This window comes from Bos grunniens, chromosome 12 (assembly GCF_055505025.1).
Source record: "Bos grunniens cultivar Pamir isolate PY7600 chromosome 12, Bosgru_T2T1.0, whole genome shotgun sequence".
Taxonomy (NCBI): Eukaryota; Metazoa; Chordata; class Mammalia; order Artiodactyla; family Bovidae; genus Bos; species Bos grunniens.
The window spans coordinates 11,821,993-11,844,509 of NC_141176.1; the positions used below are offsets into that span (position 1 = coordinate 11,821,993).

Sequence of the window (22,517 nt, forward strand, 5' to 3'; positions counted from 1 at the left end):
TCCATCCATGTTGTGGCAAATGGTAAGATGTCATTCTTTTTTATGGCTGAGGAGAGTAATAGTCCATGTATCACAGCACATCTTTATCCATTTATCCGTTGATGGACATCTAAGATGTTTCCATATTTTGGTTATTGTAAATAATCCTGCAGTGAACACAGAGGTGCATCTGTCTCTTTGGATTAGTGTTCTTGTATTCTTTGGGTTGAGATTATTTTCTTAATTTAATTTTTCAGGTTTTTTTTTTTCTTGCTAGTAAGTAGATTTTTTTTTTATATTGTTATATTCTGCAGCCTTGATAAATCTGTTTACTAGTTGTTACTGTTGGTATAATGAATTCCTGTCATGCACAAATAGAAAGTTTTATTTCTTCCTTTACAATTAGTATCCCTTTTATTTATTTTTTGGACTACTTGTTCTGTCTAGAACCCCCAATACATGTTGAATAGAAATGATAAGAATTGACGATTTTGTCTTGTTCTTGGTCTCAATGGGAATGTGTCTAGTCTTTCTCCATTAAATATTGTTTTAACTATGGATATGTTTGTATATGCCATTTATGATGTTGAGGAAGTTCCTTCCTACTTCGGGTTTGTTGAACATTTTTGTTTTGAAAGGGTGTTGAATTTTATCAGATTCTTTTTCTATGTTATTGAGATGATCATGTGTTATTTTTTATTCTGTTGATAATTATGTCATACAGTAATTGATTTTCAGATGTTAAACAGCTTTGCATTAGTGGGATAAAACCCACTTGGTCATGATGTGTAATTCTTTTTATGTGTTGCTAGGTTCAATTTGAAAGTGAAAGTTGCTCAGTCATGTCAGACTCTTTGTGACCCTATGGAATCCATGGAATTCTCCAGGCCGGAATACTGGAGTGGGTAGCCTTTCCCTTCTTCAGGAGATCTTCCCAACCCAGGTATCGAACCCTGGTCTCCCACATTGCAGGTGGATTCTTTACCAGCTGAGCCACAGAGGGAGCCCAGGAATAGTGGAGTGGGTAGCCTGTCCCTTCTCCAGAGGATCATCCAGACCCAGGAATCAAACCAGGGTCTCCTGCATTTGGGATTCCCTGGTGGCTCAGATGGTAAAGAGTCTGCCTGCAATGCAGGAGACCCAAGTTCGATCCCTGGGTCAGGAAGATCCCTGGAGAAGGAAATGGGAACCCACTCCAGTATTCTTGCCTGGAAGATCCCATGGACGGAGGAGTCTGGGGGGCTACAGTCCATGGGGTTGCAAAGAGTTGGAGACAACTGAGCGACTTGACTTCAGGTTCAATTTGCTAGAGTTTTATAGAGGATTTTTGTATCTGAATTTCTAACAAATACTGTGTAATGTCTTTGGCTTTGATATATCAGGGTAATAATGACTTTATAATGAGGTGGGAAATTTTCTCTCCTTTTTTCTTTTTTTTGAGAAGTTTGTGAAGATTGGTGTTGGTGTTAAATATTTGGTAAAATTTACCAGTGAAGCTGTCTGGGGCTGTACTTTTCTTTGTGGGTTGTTTTTGATTACTTGTTTCAACTGTTTATTTATTATTATTCATTTCTATTTCTTCTTATTTGGTTTCTGAGATTTGTTTTTCTAGAAGTTTGTCCATTTAAATGATCCAATATTGGCATATAATTGTTCATCGTATTTCTTTATAATCATTTTACTTCTATGAAGTCAGTAATAAGTAGTGCTTTTCTTTGATTTCCAGTTTTAATAACTTGAGTCTTTTTTTCTTGGTCAGTGTAACTAAAGGCAACCAGTTTTGTCAGTCTTTTCTGAAGGCTAGGTTTTCGATTTGTTGACCCCTCCCTCTGTTTCTATTTCACTAGTCTTCAAATCTGGTCTTTATTATATCCTTACTTCTGCTGGTTTTACATTTAATTTGCTCATCTTTTTGCAATTGCTTTTTAAAAAATTTATTTATTTTTAGTTGAAGGATAAATCAAGGTTACAGCATATACTTTAAAAATATTTTGGGGGGCTTTTAAAAGAAACCAAAGTGACCCTGGTAAGAGGTGGAAATTAATTCTGGACTTCCATTTTCACCTATAGGGGAAAGTACTTGGCAGTTTGCTTAGCTGTTCACTGTGTCAGACTCTTGAGTGAATGAATCATCACGGTTTGCATGGGTTGTTACAGGTACATTTGATTCCATAGCATCTGGACACCGATGCATAGGTGCGCTGAACACGGGTGAGAACATGGAATCTGAGTGCTTGGTGAGACAGACTGGTGAAGCGCAGCTGTCTCAACAGAAAATGTATGGCTGTCCATACACGGGAAGGGAAGGTAGGCTGCTTCCAAGACAGCCTTTCTTTCTTGTGTTAAATCTGCCCATAACTGTGAAAATATGTCAAGATCCTCATTCAGCTGAAGGACCTGTTGAGGTATTTGTGACCTTTAGAAACTGATGACAGTAGGCCGAAAGAGTTACAGAACACTTGGCCTGTTCACTGCAGAAAGAGAATCATCGTGAACATCGTTGAAATATGTCTGTGGAAAGTACTGAATTGTTTGGCTCTGGTTACTGGGAAACACCTATAGTTTGTTGCTGGAGGTGGAGGTAAATTAAGATGTTGATCCTGGAATATATTGTCTCTAAGGTATCTTTGTTTCTTTCTTTTGAATTAACTCAGGTGGGTATAAAATTGAGTTTTGTGTCTATTTACTAACTAACTTTAATTGTGAAGGTAAGTTAGGGGAGAAAATGAAGTTTCAGAGTTCTGTCATCATTATAAAAATGACATCACAGTTAATGGTCAAGCAGAATGATTCTAAGAATGCTTTATTTCCTATATACTTCTGGAAAACTAGGTGTTTCAGAAAACTATATATGGGAGTAATTACCAAGGAAAGCAAGAGTTTGATTTGTATTTAAGGGCAGTATAAGGGATTTTTTCTTAGATGCCCCAAATAATAGAAGAACTACATTAAGAATGTTTCTTAGATTCTGCAGACTGAGGAGGAAGAAGAGAAGAAAAACAGAAAGAGGGGAGTTGCTCTGGCATAGGGGGTGACTCTGTAAAGGCTCATGGCCAGGAGGAGGTCCCTGAGCTTGAGCCTGCTCTCAGCCTGAGAGCAGACAGCCACTATTCCTAGGGCTCTCCTGGAGAAGAGGCTGGTGTCAGAATAAAACACTGTCCTATCTGCCATCCTCTTATCCCGCCTCCCCACACCAGGCTCTTTCTAGCTCTGTCCACTCCTCTTATAAAAGCCCTTTTGTCTAACTCTGCAGATCTTATGGACACTGGTTCTTTCTGTGGCAACAGCCAGCTCACAGCACTAAATATAGCCCTTTCCCCCTTTTGCAATAATTATTGCAAATATAGTCTCTCTGAAAAAAGGAAAAAGAAAATTTCTTAGAATCCTGGATTTCTCACTAAAGGAAAAAAATTCTGTTGTTAAAAATTCCAAAAGGCATTATTTGCAGTGGTAACAGTGTCAGAGTTAGTATTTTTCAGATATGCTGATCAACCGTTAATTGTAATGACGTTCATGAATTCATTTCTTGTTTAAAAACAGTTAAATTTTGGGAGAGGGAAATAAAAGCAAGTACTTTTCCTACCTGGGAAGGTGTCTTAGTATAGTGTCATGTCAACTTATTCATTAATCCCTTTTACAATTTTTGCCGAATCTATGTAACAACTACAGTGTTATTTATTTAGTATTTTTCACCAAATTTGATAATTTTTTTTGTCTTTCATAAAAGCCAGATGTGTGTTAATACAGTTTCTATAGTCATAAAGTAAAAATCTAATATTAAAATATAACTTTAAAAGTTTCACTGAATTAGCTGCGTGGTCACCCTTTGGGAAATATTGGTATAGGGAAAAGAGAATTGCTGTGGAATCAAGCCTGGTCTGGAATCCTGACTCCATCACATATTTGCGTGAGCACTCACCTGATTCTGTTTCTGGATTATAAAACTGGAGCAATTAATACTGAAAGAGTTGATGTGTGCTTTAATTAAATGATTAAGTTTGTAAATTCCGCTCTCTCACCATCCGCACCCTGTCACAGGTCATCTCTGCAAGAAGTTACTTTCATTTTAGTGTCATAGTTCTTGGACAGTTCAGCTAGCTGCTTGGGGACCAAAATTGTCCCTTATGTTAATTGTATATTTATTAGAAATTAATCCAGTTTTGGTCCTTGTTGATAAACTATTGTGCTTGGTTTTCTCATTTGGATTAAAAAAATTTGAAAGACAGTTTCAGTGGCTTTCATGTTTTACAGTAACATTTTAAACTCGATCTCTCTTTATATTGTGAAAAATTGTGTGTCGTATATGTGCTGTAGGACTTTGCTTTAAGGTTAATAAAGAATTCTTTTAACTCATATATAAGAAAAGCTGGTTAAGGGCAATCAATAATTTAGGGGAATTATCTACAATAGTCACATTTGCCCATGTTAGATTTGGTTAGCAAAAGCAAAGCTTTTTCAATTCTGGTCAAATATAACTGTTAGAAGAACGTATTTAAATCAGGAGAAGGTGGTTGAACTTTGAAATATTTTCAGTTCATAGAAAATTTTGTATGATTTTAAACTATTTTAAGGCTTGAAGTTTTATTGTGATATTAGATACCTAATGTGAGTAGATTGGACTTCTTGATTTAAATGCCAGTGGAAATACTGTTTTCAAGACTAGCCATTACTTATTAAGTTGTAGAAGAAAGAAGTTGAATATACAGTTATATTGTACAATTGACTATAGTTATATGGTATACAATTATATAATTGAATATATAATTATACAGTATAATTGCAATGTAAATGGTAAGTAAACTTGAAGTAAAATGGATCCTTTATACCTCAGTAAAACTCCTTAGACTAACTTTCATAGATAAGTTTGGAAAATTGAATTTTTTAGTTAATTACTTAGTGAGTGACCATAATAACACATTTTTTAGATTCAATATATATGCCAGGTAAACCAGGAAGGACAGTGATCTTTGCAGTTTTTTATTTAGAACATTTCATGTGAACTTTCCATTACCTTGATTTATTCCCTCAATTAAATCTTGTTTTTGAGTTCTGAAGCTAGAGATTCTATTTTATTCAGTAGTATTTGCACTCTTTTATTAAGAGTGTAACATTATTATGTGTAACTTCAGTATTTTGTTGTACTTTTTAAAATTATTAAAACTAATTTTTAAAATGTATTCCACCCTAGAGATGCAAAAAGGTACACCCTTACTTAAAAGTCTACTCTAGCTGCAGTTTTAGTAACTGCCAGTAGATGGTAGTGGAAGTTCATGAAAAACTTTTTGCTTCTGTAAGTTGAGTGCTGAATTTCCGTAAGTTGAACCTGAAGGTTTTTTTAAAGTTACACATACTCTGAATGAAATTAGTCCTGGTGGCTTAAAAATGCCTAATACTTTTTATTTTGCTTAATAGTAATAGTCTTATTGCAGCATTTAAAAAAAATCAGTTCTCAAACCCTAGGGTATATTAGAATTATTTATAGAGGGTTTGCTGAAAATGTTGCTAGACTCAGTTTCTGATTCTCTAAATGTGGGGTTTGCTCAGAAATTTGCATGCCTACAGATTACCAGGTCATGCTAATGTTAACATTTATGATATTAATGGTCAGAGGATTGTGCTTTTAGAACCACTTTTGTTGTTGTTTTATGTGGCGAAATACACTTAACCTAAGGTTTACCATGTTGACCATTTTTAAGTGTATGATTTAACGGTATTAAATACATTCACCTTTTTTTGTAACCATGACCACCATCCATCCCCATAACTCTTTTTATCTTGTGGCACTATTAATAAAACTCTGTACCCATTAAATAGTAACTCTGTTTTTCCCTCCCTCTAGCCCCTAGCAACCACTATTAAACTTTACAGCTTTATGATTTTGACTACTCTAAGCAGCTCATAAAGTGGAATCATATGGTATTTGTCTTTTTGTGACTAGATTATTTCCTTTTGCATAATGTTCATCCGTGTTGTAACACATTGCAGAATTCTTTCCATGGCTGAATAATACCTGTCATATGTCTCTCCCACATTTGGGTTGCTTCCGCGTTTTGACAGTTAAGAGCAATGCTGTGTACATGGGTGTACAGATGTTTCTTGGAGACCTGCTTTCAGTTCGTTTGGATCTATAGCAGAAGTAGAATTGCTGGGTCGTTTGGTGGTCCTGTTTTTAATTTTTTGAGGCACTGCCGTACTGTTTCCACGGCAGCTGTACCATCTTCCACCACTAGTGCACAGTTTCCCTTTTTTTACATCCTTGTCTGCAGTTGTTGTTTTCTGTTTTTTGTTTGTTTTTAGATAGCCATCCTCCTGGGTGTGAGGTGGCATCTCATTGTAGTTTTGACTTGTATTTCCTTAATGACTGGTAATGTTGCAAATCTTTTCATGTGCTTACTGGCTGTTTGTATATCTTTGGACAAATGTTTGTTAAGTATTTTATCAAACATTGAATGGGGTTTTTGTTGTTGAATTTTAGTTCTCTTTGTATTTTGGATACTAAGCTCTTACTAGATACATGATTTGCAAATATTTTCTCCCGTTCTGGGGGTTGCCATTCTGTGGATGGCATCTGGTTGTACACATTTTTCACTTTTCATGAAGTCTAATTCGTCAATTTTTTCTTTTGTTCCCTGGGCCTTTGGTGTTAAATCCAAGAAATTGTCAAACCTGATACTGTGGAGCTTTTGTTCTGTGTTTTCTTCTAAGACTTTCATTATTTTAGGTCTTTGGTCCTTTGGGTTAATTTTTGTATATGGAATTAGGTTAAGTTCACCTTCATTCTTCTGCAAATGCACATCCAGTTCTCCCAGTCCATTTGTTGAAAAGACTTTTATTTCTACATTGATTGGTCTTGACACTCTTGTAAAAAATCACCAATGTGAGCGTTGTTTCTGGACTCTAGATTCTATTCCATTAGTCTCTATGTCCATCTTTATGCTAATACCACACTGTATTTTTTTTTTTAATTACTGTAACTTTGTAGTATGTTTTGAAATCAGAAGTGAGTCTTCTTGGTTTTCTTCTTTTTAAAGATTGTTTTGGCTATTTGGATTCTTTGAGAGTCCAAATGTTAATTTTAGAACGGGCTTGTCTATTTCTGGGAAAAAACATTGGGATTTTGATGAAGATAGCATTGAGTTTATAGGTCTGTTTGGGTAGTATTGATATTTTAATAATATTAAAATTTCTAGTTCATAAATATGGGATGTGTTTCCATTTATTTATGTCATCTTGAATTTTTTTCAGCAATGTTTTATAGTTTTCATTGTACAAGCCTTTCACTTCCTTGGTTAAGTTTATTTCTAAGCATTTTATTCTTTTTGATGCTATTGTGAAAGAAGTTGATTTAGTAATTTCCTTTTCAGATTTTTTATGTGTGAAAGTGCAGCTGATTTTTGTGTATTGACTTTCTGTGTCTTGCTGTTTTTTTGGGAAATATCTGCAGAGAAAGTTTTACTTCTTCTTTGTGTACAGTTTGGATGCCTTTTATTTCTTTTTCTTGCCTTCCAGCAGGAAGACTTGCAGAACCGTGTTGAGTAGATGTGATGAAAGCAGGCATCCTTGCCTGGTTGTGTATCTTAGTAGTAGAAATACTTTCAGTCTCTCCCCTTTGAGTCTGATTTTCGCTGTGGGTTTTTCATGTTTGTCATCAATTATATTGATATAATTTCCTTCTGTTCATGGTTCAATAAGTTTTTTATAATGAGAGTGGTGAAATTCATCACATACTTTCTGTGCAGCAATTAAGATAATTACGTGGGGTTTTGTCCTTCATTTTGTTGATATGGCATGTTGTACTAATCAGTTTTTAAGGTGAACTGTCCTTGCATTCCAGGAATAATTCCTCCTGGTCACGGTGTGTGATCCTTTAGCATGCTGCTGAGGCCTATATGCTAGTATTTTGTTGAGGATTTGCATCCGTATTCATCATGAGTGTTGGTCAGTAGTTTTCTTGTGGTGGATTTTGGTATGAGAGTAATGCTGGCATTGCGGAATGATTTTGGAAGTGTTCCCTTCACTTCAGTTTTTTGGGAAAGTTTGGTGTTAGTTTTTAAACTGTTCAGTAGATTTTACCATTGAAGCCATAGGGTCCGGGGCTCTTCTTTGTTGGTAGGTTTTGATTTCTTGTTCAATCTCCTTACTAGATACAGGTCTATTCAGATTTTAATAAACATTCTTTTAAAATGATCTTTGTTTAAATATCTTATTAAAATAATACAGCATTATTGTTACTTTTTTTTAAGACTGTATTCATATTCCACTACCCTAATCCATTTGGTCATATTTTCAGTAATGAGTGTAAATTCTTTCTTTTTTTGTTTATGTTACGTATTTCCCCCCACTGTTAATATATTGTCCCATGTATTCCTTATTGCCCTTCTATCTGAGAGAATTACACCATATAGTGCAGTATTCTTATCAGAAAGATATATAGGCCTGAGAAGTGTTTTAATTTGGTATTTTGTTTTTTGACTGCTTTCAGTGGGACGGTATTAAAATAATTCTATATTGATCACATACTGTTATAAATTTTAATTGTTTTTCTTCACTTTTGACCTTTGTTTTTCTGAAGTTCATAAATAAGATGGCTATATTTTCTGATGTATTCTGAACAGGTAACATCAACAGACATTTAAAACAAACTGTACACAGAAGCTGCTTTTTTCCTGCGACTTCTAACTCATGTCACTTTTGTACTTGCTGGGCATAGCATGTTTGCAGTGTAGCTTATGATCTTTTAGTCCTACCTAAGTATAGCATTGGAATGAAAATTTATTCAAATAATCACTGAAAACAGAGTTTAAACCTTTAATTACGAGTTTACTTAACTTTTTCCATCAACTCACTGTGTAGTTTAGATTATTTCACTTGACTTTTTTTTTGTATTGGCATTTTAGAAAATCTGAGAATATAATGGCTTACAACTTCACCCTGTGACAGTGGGAAGCAAAAAGCGATAAACTTAATAAATTATACAGATGTGTTAATTGGCCAAAAAGGAGTATGTGGTAACTAGTGATAATTTGTCCATTAGTTTCATAATTTGAAACTCGATGTTGAGATGAGAAATTAATGAGATTCTGTTTTACTATTAATAAAGAGAGCAGTACATTTTCTGTGTTTTTCTCATTTTCCTTCCAACATGGAGGGTGGGAGTGGGGAAAGCAAGCATCTCAATTTATAGTTAATTTATTGTTCTGAAATAAACTGTATATTGTTTCCAAATCTAATCCATAAAAAATAAAATACTATTAAAGATTTTTTAAAACTATGTTTCTTTAACAGATTTCCATAATCCAGGAGCTGGTTACTAATTATGAAACCTCTCTTAAAACGTGTGACTTTTTTAGCCCTTATGGTAAGTTTAAATTAGATTGAGTTGAAATTTGATTATTCATTTCAGTCCATTTTTAATCACTTACGGTAAAATTGTGTTCATTATGTGCTACATGATAGCTGTTCACTAGTTTTTTAATTAGTGAATGAAATGAGAAGAGCACTTGCAACCTAAAGTAATTAAAAATTTCCATAATCTTGTGATGTGGGAATTAACCTCATTTTAATATGAGTAAACAGAATCCCACGTGGTTGAGTAGCTTGACCAAGATCCAGTAGTTAATGTTAAGATGTGTTTTTCCTGACTTCCTAGTTTTTTGTTCTTTCTACTTTTATGTTTGTGTGCTCAGTCATGTCCGACTCTTTGCGACCCCGTGGACTGTAGCCCGCCAGGCTTCTCTGTCCATGGGATTCTCCAGGCAAAAATATTGGACTGGGTTGCCATGCCCTCCTCCAGGGGATCTTCTGACCCACGGATTGAACCCACGTCTCCTGCTTTGCAGGTGGATTCTTTACTGCTGAGCCATGGGGGAAGCCCTAAGTGTCTTCCACAAAATTAACTCTCATACCACATATCTTAACACCTAGTCCACATGCAAATTTTCCTCATTATTTAAAAAAATGTGTAATTGGTTTCTTTGAATCTGGATCCAGCTTAGGTCCACAGTTTACATTTGTTTGTTATGTTTCTGATATTCTTTTAATCTTGGGTGGTACTGTCCTGTCTTTCCTTTCTCCTCTTTTTTTAAAGGCTGTTTGTTGAAAGGTCATTTGTCTCGTGGAACGCACCATGCTTTGAATTTTGCCAATTGTTTTCTCATGGTAGCGTTTAATACATCTTGCTGTCTTCCATATTTCTTACAAACTTCAAGTTAGATTTATAGGCTCTTTTTTTTTTTCCTTTCTTGCATGTTGTGCTGTACAACATACAAGATCTTAGTTCCCCGACCAGGGACTGAACCCTTGCCCCTGCAGTGGAAGCACAGAATCCTGAGCACTGTTCCTCTGGGGAAGTCCCCTAGGTTTATAGGCTCCATTAGATTTGGGTTCCATGTGAATACTTCATAGGTGACACTTTGAACTTCCTGTTACAGCACATCTGAAGGCCGAAGGCATTCTCATTGTCTCTCTTTTTGTGAAACTAAGATTCATCAGAATTTAGATGTTTGTCAGCCTAATCTGGCCATGCAGTCAGTGTTTCTTAGTGGTCACTTACCTGATGATTTTTGCAGCCACTGCAAAAATTGCCTTGATCCCTTATTTCATTCTGATCATCATTCCTTCTGCATTTATTAATACTAGCTGGAGTTCTTGTAAAGAACTTTTCTTCCTCAGATATTTGACCCCCCCTGAAATACAGTGTATATGAGAGGAGCAAGATAAATGCTTGGCTCTTTGCTCATATTTATTATTTGTGTCTTAATTTATGTTAATTTGTGTGTTTGCATTGTCGTTTCATTCGGTCAGCTAGTCTAGGAGACCTTCTTGTCTTCTGAGGTAACATGAGTAAATTCTCCTTTCTGCTCTTCCTACCTCGTTTTATACCTGTGTGTCTTCCCTTCTGATACCCATTTTGAGAGCTAGGTGTTTCTATTTATTCTTCTGTAGTTTCAGGGCACAGAATGGGGAGCCAGATAGAGGTCAGATGGTTGGTTGTGACAATCTGGTCAAGAGTGTACCCTCCTGATACCCTTCAACTTTGGGTTTCCCTGGTCTGTGTTGAGGCCTGGACGGTCCACGTAAGCTCTGGCAGTTCTTGCCTCTGTGGAAGTTTTACCGTGGTGGTTAGGGACGTGTTTTCTCCAGGCTGTTTTCCTTGGTTTTTCCTGGACCTGCTGCCTTAATGCTGTCTGCCTGAGAATCCGTAGAGTTAGGTTGATCTGCCTCTTCTCCCAGACTGTTTCCTTGGCATGAGGTGTGGGTAGAAGCTTGGGAAAGCAGCGTCTTTGCTCTGCTCGGCTACTGCTTCCTGAACTTTGTGACTTGAGGTTGTATCTCTTTCTGTTGAAATTGGTCATTTTTACTAGATTTTTATTCTAATAGTAATTGATTTCATTATGCATTGGGAGAAAGAAAGCAAGTGAGTTGCTTCACTTTGCCTCATTCCTTATAATAATTTTGTGTTTGATTGCAGAGAATGGGGAGAAGGAACCCCCAACGACACTACTCTGGGTTCAGTACTTCCTGGCACAGCACTTTGATAAGCTTGGGCAGTATTCTTTGGCTTTGGATTATATTAATGCTGCAATTGCTAGCACTCCAACTCTAATAGAATTATTCTATATGAAAGCAAAAATTTACAAGGTAAAATCTTGGTCATGTTTTTTGAATAGTTAAAGAATTTGGCCATTTTAAGGACCCATGGAGTTCTTTCTGTGTGGAGATAACTTTTAGGGCACCCTGATTATTTATTCTCAATACGCTAATAATCCGAAGGAGTTTTATGTTGCATAGTTATATAGTCAGTGTTAATCATTTCATTCAGCTCTTAGTAAATATGAATTTTAATGTATATAAAAATTTCTAGATAGATTTGACAGAAATGTAACATTTCTAATTTGTCTTTAAGAACGTTTTCTGTTGTAGCGTACCCATATTCTCTTAATCATAACAGTGATGTCTTTAATACTTTCATCTCTTAAAGCATATGGGTAATCTCAGAGAAGCTGTCAAGTGGATGGATGAAGCTCAGTCTTTGGATACGGCTGATAGATTCATCAATTCCAAATGCGCAAAGTATATGCTTCGGGCAAATATGATAAAGGAAGCAGAGGAAATGTGCTCCAAGTTCACAAGAGTAAGAAATAGCATGTCATTGTCTGAGTTAGTAAAATTAAACTTAAATTCCCTGATGATGTGTGAAGTGTGCTGCTATAGTTCCTCGGAATTCACTTTTGTTGTCATTTTTTAAATCTTGTTTAGCGCATATCCTAAGTGTGATTTCTTACTGTGGTTGATGAGTGTGCATGTGCTTCTGGTGTGTGTGTGCTAAGTCGCTTCAGTCTTGTCTGACTCTGTGCAGTCCTATGCACTGTAGCCTGCTGGGCTCCTCTGTCCATGGGATTTTCCAGGCAAGAATGCTGGAGTGGGTTGTCATTTCCTTCTCCAGGGGATCTTCCTGACCCAGGGATCGAAATCCGTCTCCTGTGTCTCCTGCATTTTCAGGCAGATTCTTTACCACTGAGTCATCTGGGAAGCCCTGTAGAGATGAGAAGTAAAGTACAATTAGAAATGAGGATATTTAAGTTAAATAAGTTCAGTGGTTTAAAAAACAACAACAAAACACCCACGCAGCAAACCACAGCCAACTAGGACATGTCTGAAAAGACCCAGGAGAATGGGAAAGAAGGGGAAAGTTCAGCTGTTTGAGGAAAGTAGTTCCCAAAGTCTGGGGCTCAGCTTGCTTGTCATAATCGCCTCCAGCTGTCCACTGTTTAACAGGCCGCTGTGCTGTGTACAGAGCTGGTTAGCTTATCCACACTGCTTCACTGGCCAGGCGTGTCCCTGACGGTGGTGGGCAGCAGTGAGCTGGGGGAGGAGGGCTGCTCGTGACTTCCCTATCAGTTTATATCTGCTTTGTAATACGTAAGTGAAGTGCTCCTATTTCCTTCTTGCAAATTTTTCAGTTTATAATATTTGTAGAGTTGCTGAGGCAGGTTGAATAGTTCTAGTTGGTAAAGTTTTGAAATGAAAAATATGGTAGATTTCTTATAAACATAGGTAGTTATCAAACGATGGAATATCTGTAGCCATGAAGAAGACATAAAATACCACCATAATTTTATTTACCCAGAGATAATTGATTTTTATACTTTCAATGAGAATTCTGAAAATTAAACTGATAACAACAGTGGGTATGAAAAAGAAATGAAGACTGAACTTACGTAAATATACCCGTATCTTTGCTGTCATTCTTGGGGTCCTGTAACATGCATTTTAAATAACTGTTCTCCATTGTGACAGAGCTCCACGTCCCTGCACTGAGACCAGGCACTCTGTGCTTTGCATTCTCCTGGGATACACACTTAGCCCGAATTAGCGAATATTCTTTTTATTTAAAAATTTTAATGTATTATTGTATAATTCACTACTGCTCATTGTCATAATAATCCTCATAGACATCGTTGTGAAAGGAAGTGACAACTGATGCCTTGATGTGGAGGAAGGAGACTTGCAAAACTGAAAAGCGGGCTTGAAACTACTATGAAGAGATTTGAAAACAATGTTGTAAATAGCAGTGATCCTAAGTCAGCAAGGAAAAGGTTAAATGGCTTTTGCTTAATAGACAAAGATAGGCAGTGCTTCATAGGATCCCTGTCTTAAATAGGTTAAATAAAAGCTCTGGTGTTTAAAACTTAGCTTCAGTAACCTGTAGTCTTTTCTGTGTAGGTTGTTGACGGTCTCAAGAGAGCTGGGTAAATAAGACACACAGTTTTAAGTTGGTAGGAGCCTTTTGGAAGCACATCGACGTGTTTATTATATAATATGTCACTGCTACTTATTGTCACCGTAATCCTCATAGACATTGTTGTGAAAGAGAAAACGGGGTTTTTAGGCTCTCTTGTGTCGTGTGCTTCCTTTATTTGCGGTTGCTTCCGTTTCAGGAAGGGACGTCTGCCATGGAGAACCTAAATGAGATGCAGTGCATGTGGTTTCAGACAGAGTGCATCTCCGCGTACCAGCGCCTGGGGAGGTACGGGGACGCTTTGCAAAAGTGCCATGAAGTAGAAAGGGTAAGTTAACAAGAGTTTGGGCTTCGTGTTTCTCCTCTAAGGTGACCAGAAAAGCAGGTAGATTTCTACAGAGTCTCATCTACGTCTTCTCACGACTCTGGAAAACTTCACTGTGAAAAAATTCTCAGTCTTTAGCCTTTCAGACATTCAGAAATTGTGAATAAATGATTCCTTTCTTTGGATCCTCAGGTGGTAATGAGGTAGACATGTCTGCATATTTTTGTCTGAAGCAAGAAGAGGAGGATTAGTTAAGTTACTGTTGCTATTACTAACATGTACTCAAAATTTCTCTTTCCTAATTGGGCCATTACTTGATTTCATCCCCAGCCTGGAAAGATGCACAGGCCGAGGGCCACCTCTTTCTGCTCTGTGTCAGGATCTGCTCTGTCGTCAGCCTCTCTCCAGTTTGTCTTGCCAGGGTGTGTGTTCTCACCTTCAGCACGTTCCGTACCCAACATGTGGCTGGCTTGCAGGCTTATGTTACGACTTGCTAGGATCATGTGTGCGATGTGCCGTAGTAAGGGGGACTTTTCTTTTCCTTGTGTGTGAATTTTTGTTTTCCTGTTCTTTGTCATCTCTGAAGCACTCTCCTTCCAAGTGGACCACAGGAGGAAAAGAGCCACAATGCACCCCCGAGGCAGGCCTCAGCAGCCTTCAGCCAGGGGTCACTCGGCAGCCCCGTCCTGAGCTGGCGCAGTCAGGTGAGCCTGCGGTCTGCACCCTGGCAGCCACTTTGGCCTTCTTCCCCATGTGAAAGTTGTGAAGTTGCTCAAAGGAAGGCTGGACCTCTTAGGGGGTGGCTTTGGTCGGGAACTAAGATTCCATTAGAGCCCTTTCAGAAGTAGTGTAGCTTTTGCTTTGTTCTTTGCTTTTTAAGCCTAAACTTGATGGCTCTTTGCCAGGGGAAACCCTTCTCATCTTCTCGGAAACTGTAAAGCCTTTGGATGATATGTGAAATATTCAGGCAATATCCAGTCATCCTGAGTTTAAGTCAGGCTCTGATTTCTGTGACCAAACCATAGATCACTAGCTTGTTTGACATCCTAGACAATCATCACTTTAAAAGCATTCTGCTCATTACTGAGGAAAGATGCATTTCTGTTACCCAGAACATTCTCAAGGAGCCGTAGCTTGGCACTTATGTATCAGTTGTTCCAGCACGACTGTAATTAGAAGTTAATCAGACTTTCTGTGGAAATCAAATTTCAACACCTTGGGATCATTGGAAATTCTCCATCTCTAGTCCCATTCCTCCTAACATTAGTGACTTTTTAATGTTTTTTATTAAAAAATTGTTAGACTATGATCACTAGCTGTTCCATTACTAAGTTTCATTTAGATTATGCTTTCTCCTGAGTTTTTAGTGGTTTTGAATAACTACAGTTGACCCTGGAACAAAGTGGGTGTTGGGGTGCCAGCCCTCTGGGAAGTTGAAAGTCTCCCTGTGACTTACAGTTGGTCCTTTGTATACGTGGTTCCTATGTATCCCTGTTTCCGTATCCATGGATGCAACCAACCATGATCACGTGGTCCAGTAGAATTTACTGTTGGAAAAAACTCACATATCAGTGGGCCCACATGGTTATTGTTCAAGGGTCACCTGTATTTCCAGTTTAAGAAATGTGTTTTGACTGGTAGAAAGCATTTTTGAAGGAAAAAAAATTATAGACGATCACTGGTTATCAGAGATGGTAGAAATCATCACCCTCTGGTTATGTTATGTAATTATCATCATTGGAAACTTTACTAAGTATCTTTAGGGTTTGCTATTGGTACTTAAAAATATAACCAGAGGCAGATACACAAGAAAAGATCCTATTCATATTATGCTTATAAGCTAGTCTTTATAGTGAGTAATTCATGCTAAAAGGAAAAACATTAGTGTAGAGTACAAATAGGGTGATTGAATGTTTGCTGATGAACGCTTCTGAAATAATTAATTTTTCTCTCTTATTTGGCTGCACTGGGTCTGTGTCGTGGCACGAAGGAGCTTCTCTAGTTGTAGTGCGAGGGCTTCTCTTGGGAAGCGTGGCTTCAGTGGTTGTGACGCGCGGGCTGTGGTGCACAGGCTTAGTCGTTGCAGCGCGCTGGCTTCTCTCCTTGTCTTGAGCAGGCGTGGTTGCCCTCAGGCCTGTGGGGGTCTTAGTGCCTTTACCAGGGATGGAACCCAGGTCCCCTGCATTGGAAGGCTGATTCTTAATCTCCAGACCCCAGGGAGCTCTCTGAAATTAGTTTCTAATAACATTAATGTCATCTAAAAGAAAATTCTTAATGATAACAATTAAAGGATTTAGGAGTAATTACAGAATTAAAAGATACAACAGATACCTATTTGGGTTACCTTTGTGCCTGGGTTTTAAATAGTTTAGTAAAGACACAGCACCTTATTCAAAAATAAAACTTTGGGGACTTCCCTGGCAGTCCAGTGGTCAAGACTCTGCTTTGCCAGTGCAGTGAGGGCACAGTTTGAATCCCTGTTCAGGGAACTAAGATCCTGCATGCTGTGTGGCAAAAAAAAATAACATATATATATATATATATAAAATTTTGCAGTTGACCTTCTAAATAGAAGGTTATTGAATAGAGAACTAAGTTCTAAGAAGGACTGAGTCCTTCTGCCTTCAAGAATTCTTTCACTGAAGGCAGTTTCAGCCTAGGACATACTGCTTTGCACTCTTACTAATTGGATTTGAAATGTTAGAATTCTAGAATGGTCCATTGTAGTCCTTTTTCTGCCTTCTTCTTGCCTTCCTTACAGGGTTTAAGATTACATGTAGTGATTATGTAGTCCAACACAATCCGATGTTTAGAACTTAAGTTTTATTAAAAATAAGACAGAATGACCACCTTCAGACTATTGGCTATAAACTTGTGTTCAGAATAATATTTTTAACTATTTTTTCTTTCAAGAATTGAGCCTTTTCCCCCCTTTTTTTCAGGTGATTAGTTTCTCATTATTTTAGCGTGTTGATTTATATCTGAGAGAAGCAGTACATATTTCTAAAACTTGGTGATAAGATCTAAGGTTTCCAGTAGATCAAAACCACAGGACATTCGTAACTTTATCTTTTTTTAATAATTGTATTTATTTATGGCTGTGCCGGGTCTTCAGTGCAGTGTGGGCTTCTTCTCTAGGTGCAGCGCGTGGCTGCTCGTTGTGGTGGCCTCTCTCGTTGCAGAGCAGAGGCTCCAGGGTGCACACGCTTCAGTAGGTGCGGTTCCAGGGCCCTCGAGGACAAGTGCAGTAGTTGGGGCACGCAGGCTTAGTTGCTCCACAGCATGTGGGATCTTGGATCAGGGATCGAACCCATGTCTCCTGCATTGGCAAGAGGACTTTTCCACTGAGCCACAAGGAAGCCCGTAACTTTATCTTCCATTGTGTCTTAATCTTTATCAAGTTGACACTCACTTTATAACGACCGATTTTCTGTAAAGGAATTAAGATCATTGCCCTGGTTGGTCTAGCTCTTACTTCTTTTACTTGTTTGTTTGTTCATGGCTATGTCAGGCCCCAGTTGTGGCACAGGAGAGCTTTGTTGCGGCATGCACGCTTCTCAAAGTTGTGGCACATGGACCCAGTAGTTCGGGCTCACAGGCTTAGTTGCCCCTCGGCATGTGGGACTCAGGAATTGAGCCTGTGTCCCCTGCATTGCAGCTGTAGAGACCTACGTATGGTGACGTCACATGGAACTGCTCACGCACATCAAGCCCATCTCAGCTCCTCGGGTTGGCAGTCATCTGCAGGGTGTAGCCTGGTGGGGGTGTTGGCAGTCATCTGCAGGGTGTAGCCTGGTGGGGGTGTTGGCAGTCATCTGCAGGGTGTAGCCTGGTGGGGGTGTTGGCAGTCATCTGCAGGGTGTAGCCTGGTGGGGGTGTTGGCAGTCATCTGCAGGGTGTAGCCTGGTGGGGGTGTTGGCAGTCATCTGCAGGGTGTAGCCTGGTGGGGGTGTTGGCAGTCATCTGCAGGGTGTAACCTGGTGGGGACACTGAGCAAAGAGGACATAGGACATCCCTGTACCGCCTTTGTAACTCCTTTGTCCATGCTCATCTCAAAACGAAAAGTTAAGAAAGTCAGCCTAAGATGACATAGTTGCTCTTAAGTAGGAATATGCCATCCTCAGCAGGTTCCTGAGACACAGAGGTTTGAGCGCAAGAACTGAGAAAGCCTCAGACACACTAGGATAAGTGGGTTGCTTTGTTTCTGGAAGACGGTGACTGGAGAGAGGCAGGCTATGGGCGGCTACTGATACAGAGGCGGATCACACGCTTGTGGTTCCGTGTGGCTCCCTCGAGACCTCACTCAAACCTCATGCTCTAGGAATGTCTCTTGAAACTTGCGTCTGCCTTTTTTTACACATAAAGGTTTCTCACCCTAAGAAAACTGCAACCTCTTTAAGACGTTTTCATCTCGTTATGTGCTCCATGATTTGGGGCACTGCCGTTTTTCCTCAGTTGTATTGAATTTTGAGATATTATAGTGCTAGGTATAACGGTATTTATATTAACCATGAACAATTATGTAATTCCTTCATAAGTTACTTGATTTGTGTTATTGATGGGAGGAATGAAACTTTAAAATATACCATTAAAGCATGGTTCGTGAAGTAGTAAATATAAACTAATGTAGAATAGTCATTTTTTTCACCATTTCTTTCCCTCACACTGTGTGCGTTTTTTTTATCTTAATATTTTAGAATATAAGGCTCTTAATGTAATTCTGTGTATGATGTATTTCTAATTACCAAGACAACTAAAATTATCGAATGATACGGATAGTTACTAATGTGTTTTCTGCACAGTGAGTTACTAGGCCCCCAGGACAGAGGGAGGTGAAATAGTAGAAGAGTTTGATCTGTGTGTGATGAATCATTCATTTTTCTGTATATTTTTGGAGAAGCTAAAGTAGGAGAAAAGAAAGAAGATGGAGGTGGAGATGCACATAGGGAAGAAAATAGAAGTATAAATTGTTTTGTTGGGGAGTTAGTCATCTTTTCTTTCATGTAAGGGATTAGTTCTTAATCCTTTGGGGGCCATGGACACTTTTAGAATCGGTTGAAAGCTTCAAGCTCTCTCCTTAGGAAAACATTACTATGCTTGTTTATACACAGACTCCAGATTAAAAACTTTTGCTAAAATGGGATATAGTTAGATAAACAGGAGTTTAATGAGTGAGAGAAAGCCACAACACTCTGTGCTTCTAAAGCAGTTTACTGTTTAGAATGAACTTTAAAATAATTACTTGATCCCCTAACAACCTATGAGATTGGCTGTATATATATTTTTTATTCCTAACTTAGGTTAAATAACTGAGGCTGTAGGAAATTACGAAGTCACATGCCTGAAAAGCAGCTTCTCTCTTGAGTTGGCACATACTGTGCTTACTGAATGTCTTCTGTGCTAGGCCCTGTGCCAGGGAGTGGGGATGGATATGACAGGCTCGTCCTTGAAGAGTTCATGGTTGAGTAGAGCCATCTGATGTATAGACATTCACTGTAAACCTGTATACGTTTAGTCTCCATTCAGAGCTCTGTTTAACTCTACCTTGCTGATTTTGAGGGAATACTGAGAAGTATTTATTGAAACAAAAGTATTGGTATATTCTAATTTCCAGGTTTAAAAAATAACCTGGGCATCTGCCTTTCTTTTATTAGGCTGTGCCACATGGCTTGCGGGATCTTAGTTCCCCAGCCAGGGTTGAAAGCACCACGTCCTCACTGCTGGTGCTCAGTTGTGTCCAGCTCTTTGTGACTCCATGGACTCTAGCCCGCCAGGCTCCTCTGTCTGGAGTGGGTTGCCATTTCTTCCTCCAGGCTTAACCACTGGACTAGCAGGAAGTTCCCCTCATCTGACTTATTACATATAAATTGGGTATCATCCTGAAACATGATTTCTAGGGAATGGGGATGGAATGTAAGGAAGAGAAGCTTAAGTTGAATGCAAAGAACAACTTGAGGTCCTTTGTATGTTAAACCCTGGAGAGGGCAACTAAGTGAAATTGTGACTGCTTACATTATCTTACAGGCTTTTTATAATTTTCTTTTAAAAAAGTAGGCGTTATTGACATAAATGTAAGGAATAACTTTGTGGTTTTGTTTTTAAGCACTTTTCTGAGATAACTGACGATCAGTTTGACTTCCATACTTACTGCATGAGAAAGATGACCCTTCGGGCCTACGTTGACCTTTTGAGATTAGAAGATATACTCAGGAGACATGGATTTTATTTCAAGGCTGCTAGATCAGCTATTGAAATATACTTGAAACTGTATGATAATCCCTTGACCAGTGAAAGCAAACAACAAGAGAGAAATTCAGGTAACTAAAGAGACTTGCTTAAAGAGACTTGAAGAGAACACAGAATTTCAGAATGTCATTAACTTCATGATGGAATAGTATATTATCAAATGAGTGTGAAGGCAACATTAGATAATGGATATACCCCCCAAAAAGTAGGGGGAATACTTAGAAAAAGTTGATAGGGTGTTGTCCTGTAACTGATAATGTTTATGGGATGTTTTGTTTTGTTTTTTAAAGTGGTAATTGAAAATAACTGAGCTTTTTAGAGAAAAAAATATATTTGTACAGCTTCTAATACCTACTTGACTGAAAATAGTAGTGCCAATGAGAATATCTGAATACGTTTTACTCACTAACATGTCAGTACCCAAGAATATTTGAGAAATAGTGGCATGAAAGCAGATTTCTGATCAGATCACTTGTGCCTGTGTGCTTTGTCTCACTTCTTGAATTTTTCCAAAAGGATAATCTTCAACTCCACTTTATACAGTTTGGGACTTGAGACTGAGAGAGAGGATTTGCCTAAGCCCATGTATTGTGTGGGAGGAGGAGCTAGGCTAGAGTCGGTTAGTTTTAGTTGACGCAGCATTTGCTGTTGCCCTTGGTGTGCCGGTGTAAGTTGATCATTAGGAATACACTCTCTAAAAACTTTGATACAGGTCCTCCCCTCCCCCCACACATACTAGTGACAGTCGCTCAGCAGTGTCTGACTCTCTGCGACCCCATGGACTGTAGTCCATGGGATTCTCCAGGCCAGAATACTGGAGTGGGTAGCCTTTGCCTTCTCCAGGGGATCTTCCCAACCCAGGGATTGAACCCGGGTCTCCTGCACTGCAGGCGGATTCTTTACCTTCTGAGTCACCGGGGAAGGCCAGATAGACTAATAATATGCATTGAGTAAGAATATGAGGAAATTGAGAGCACTGACTCAGAGTTTTCATTCATTTGAATATTTACAGAAAACCTGTCAGCCAAAGAATTGAAGAAAATGCTTAGCAAGCAGAGAAGAGCTCAGAAAAAGGCTAAAGTAGAAGAAGTGAGAAAGCATGTGGAAAGGGAACATCAACCAAAAAATCAAAAGAAAAAACAGGATGAAGAAGAAGAAACCAGTGGTTTCAAAGAAGAACTTCTACCTGAAAAATTAGAAAGGGTGAGATGAATACACTGTGTTTATTTGATAAAATTTGTATTATTTAGTTCTGTGCTGATTATAAATGTGATTTATTTAAATCTGTAAATCAGAAGCCAAATTTGTAGTATTAGCTAAGATCATTATGCTGGTCGTCAGTTACTTTTAAGTGATAATATGTAAGTTTGGGCTAATGCAGATTATAGGTAGAATTGTACTTGTGGTAGGCAGAATAATAGCCCTCCAAATGCATGCATGTTCTAATCCCTGAAAACTGTGAATATGTTACATTACACAGCAGAGAGAATTAAGGTGGCAAATGAAATTTAAGGTTATATTTAAATAAGACAAACTAAGATCCCACATGCCTTAAGTATGGTGAAGCCAAAAAAAAAATCTGAAAAATAAAAAACTGGACAGAAAGAGGATTCCTGAACTACCCAGTGAGCCCAGTGTGGTTAATCACAGGGGCCTTAAGGGGAGGAGGGCAGCAGGCGGGGAGCGCTGAGTGATGGGAAAGGACTCTGTCCTCTGTGGCTGCCTGTGAAGGAGAGGGGGGCCCCGAGCCAGGAGAGGTGGGCATCCTGAAGAGGCCGAGAAAAGGCGTGGAAACACTCTCCCTTAAAACCTCCAAGAGGAAATGCAGCCCTCTTGGAGTGCAGTGAGACCCACGTTGGACTTTTAACCTACAGAACCGTGTCAGATAAATTTGTGGGGTTTTGTTTTGGCTGCAGTATGCAGCATGAGGGAACTTAGTGGCCCAACTGACACTGTTTGGTGTCATTTGAGGGTCTCCAAAGAACTCTAGTACCACAGTCCTATATGCCTCGGTGCAGAGAGACTTCAGCAAGAGCAAAGTGATCTGTTAGACTGGACTCTTCGGGAGGCTTACAGGTGTGCAGGCGGGGAGTGCCACATCCGAGAACGTAGTCGGCTGCAGTTCTGTAATCAAAGCACAAGTGAGGAGGAGGGAGAGGACCTGTGTGACTTCCCGAGCGGACGCTGTGCTTCCATCACTTGCTTCTCCTCCAGGTTGGGTGGGGA

At 38.7% G+C, this 22,517-nt stretch overlaps 1 protein-coding gene across 35 annotated transcripts in view; it reads left to right on the top strand.

Moving 5' to 3' along the window:
* The window catches only part of NAA16 (N-alpha-acetyltransferase 16, NatA auxiliary subunit), a 64,916-nt gene that overhangs the window by 35,477 nt on the left and 6,922 nt on the right, over nt 1–22,517 (top strand). For 17 of the 35 annotated variants that reach the window (XR_015137802.1, XR_015137797.1, XR_015137798.1 and 14 more), the window contains 6 exons: nt 9,265–9,337; nt 11,450–11,619; nt 11,960–12,112; nt 13,920–14,048; nt 20,149–20,362; nt 21,304–21,494. Coding sequence is in view for 19 of the 35 variants with exons in the window: in XM_086328787.1 (XP_086184913.1) it covers nt 9,265–9,337; nt 11,450–11,619; nt 11,960–12,112; nt 13,920–14,048; nt 20,149–20,362; nt 21,304–21,494 (930 nt within the window). In the remaining 16 variants the exon portion in view is untranslated. Of the gene's footprint in view, nt 1–2,129; nt 2,287–9,264; nt 9,338–11,449; nt 11,620–11,959; nt 12,113–13,919; nt 14,049–14,237; nt 14,750–20,148; nt 20,363–21,303; nt 21,495–22,517 lie in introns of those variants that run through there. The other 18 variants (XR_015137807.1, XR_015137800.1, XR_015137801.1 and 15 more) reach the window with 4 other exon arrangements.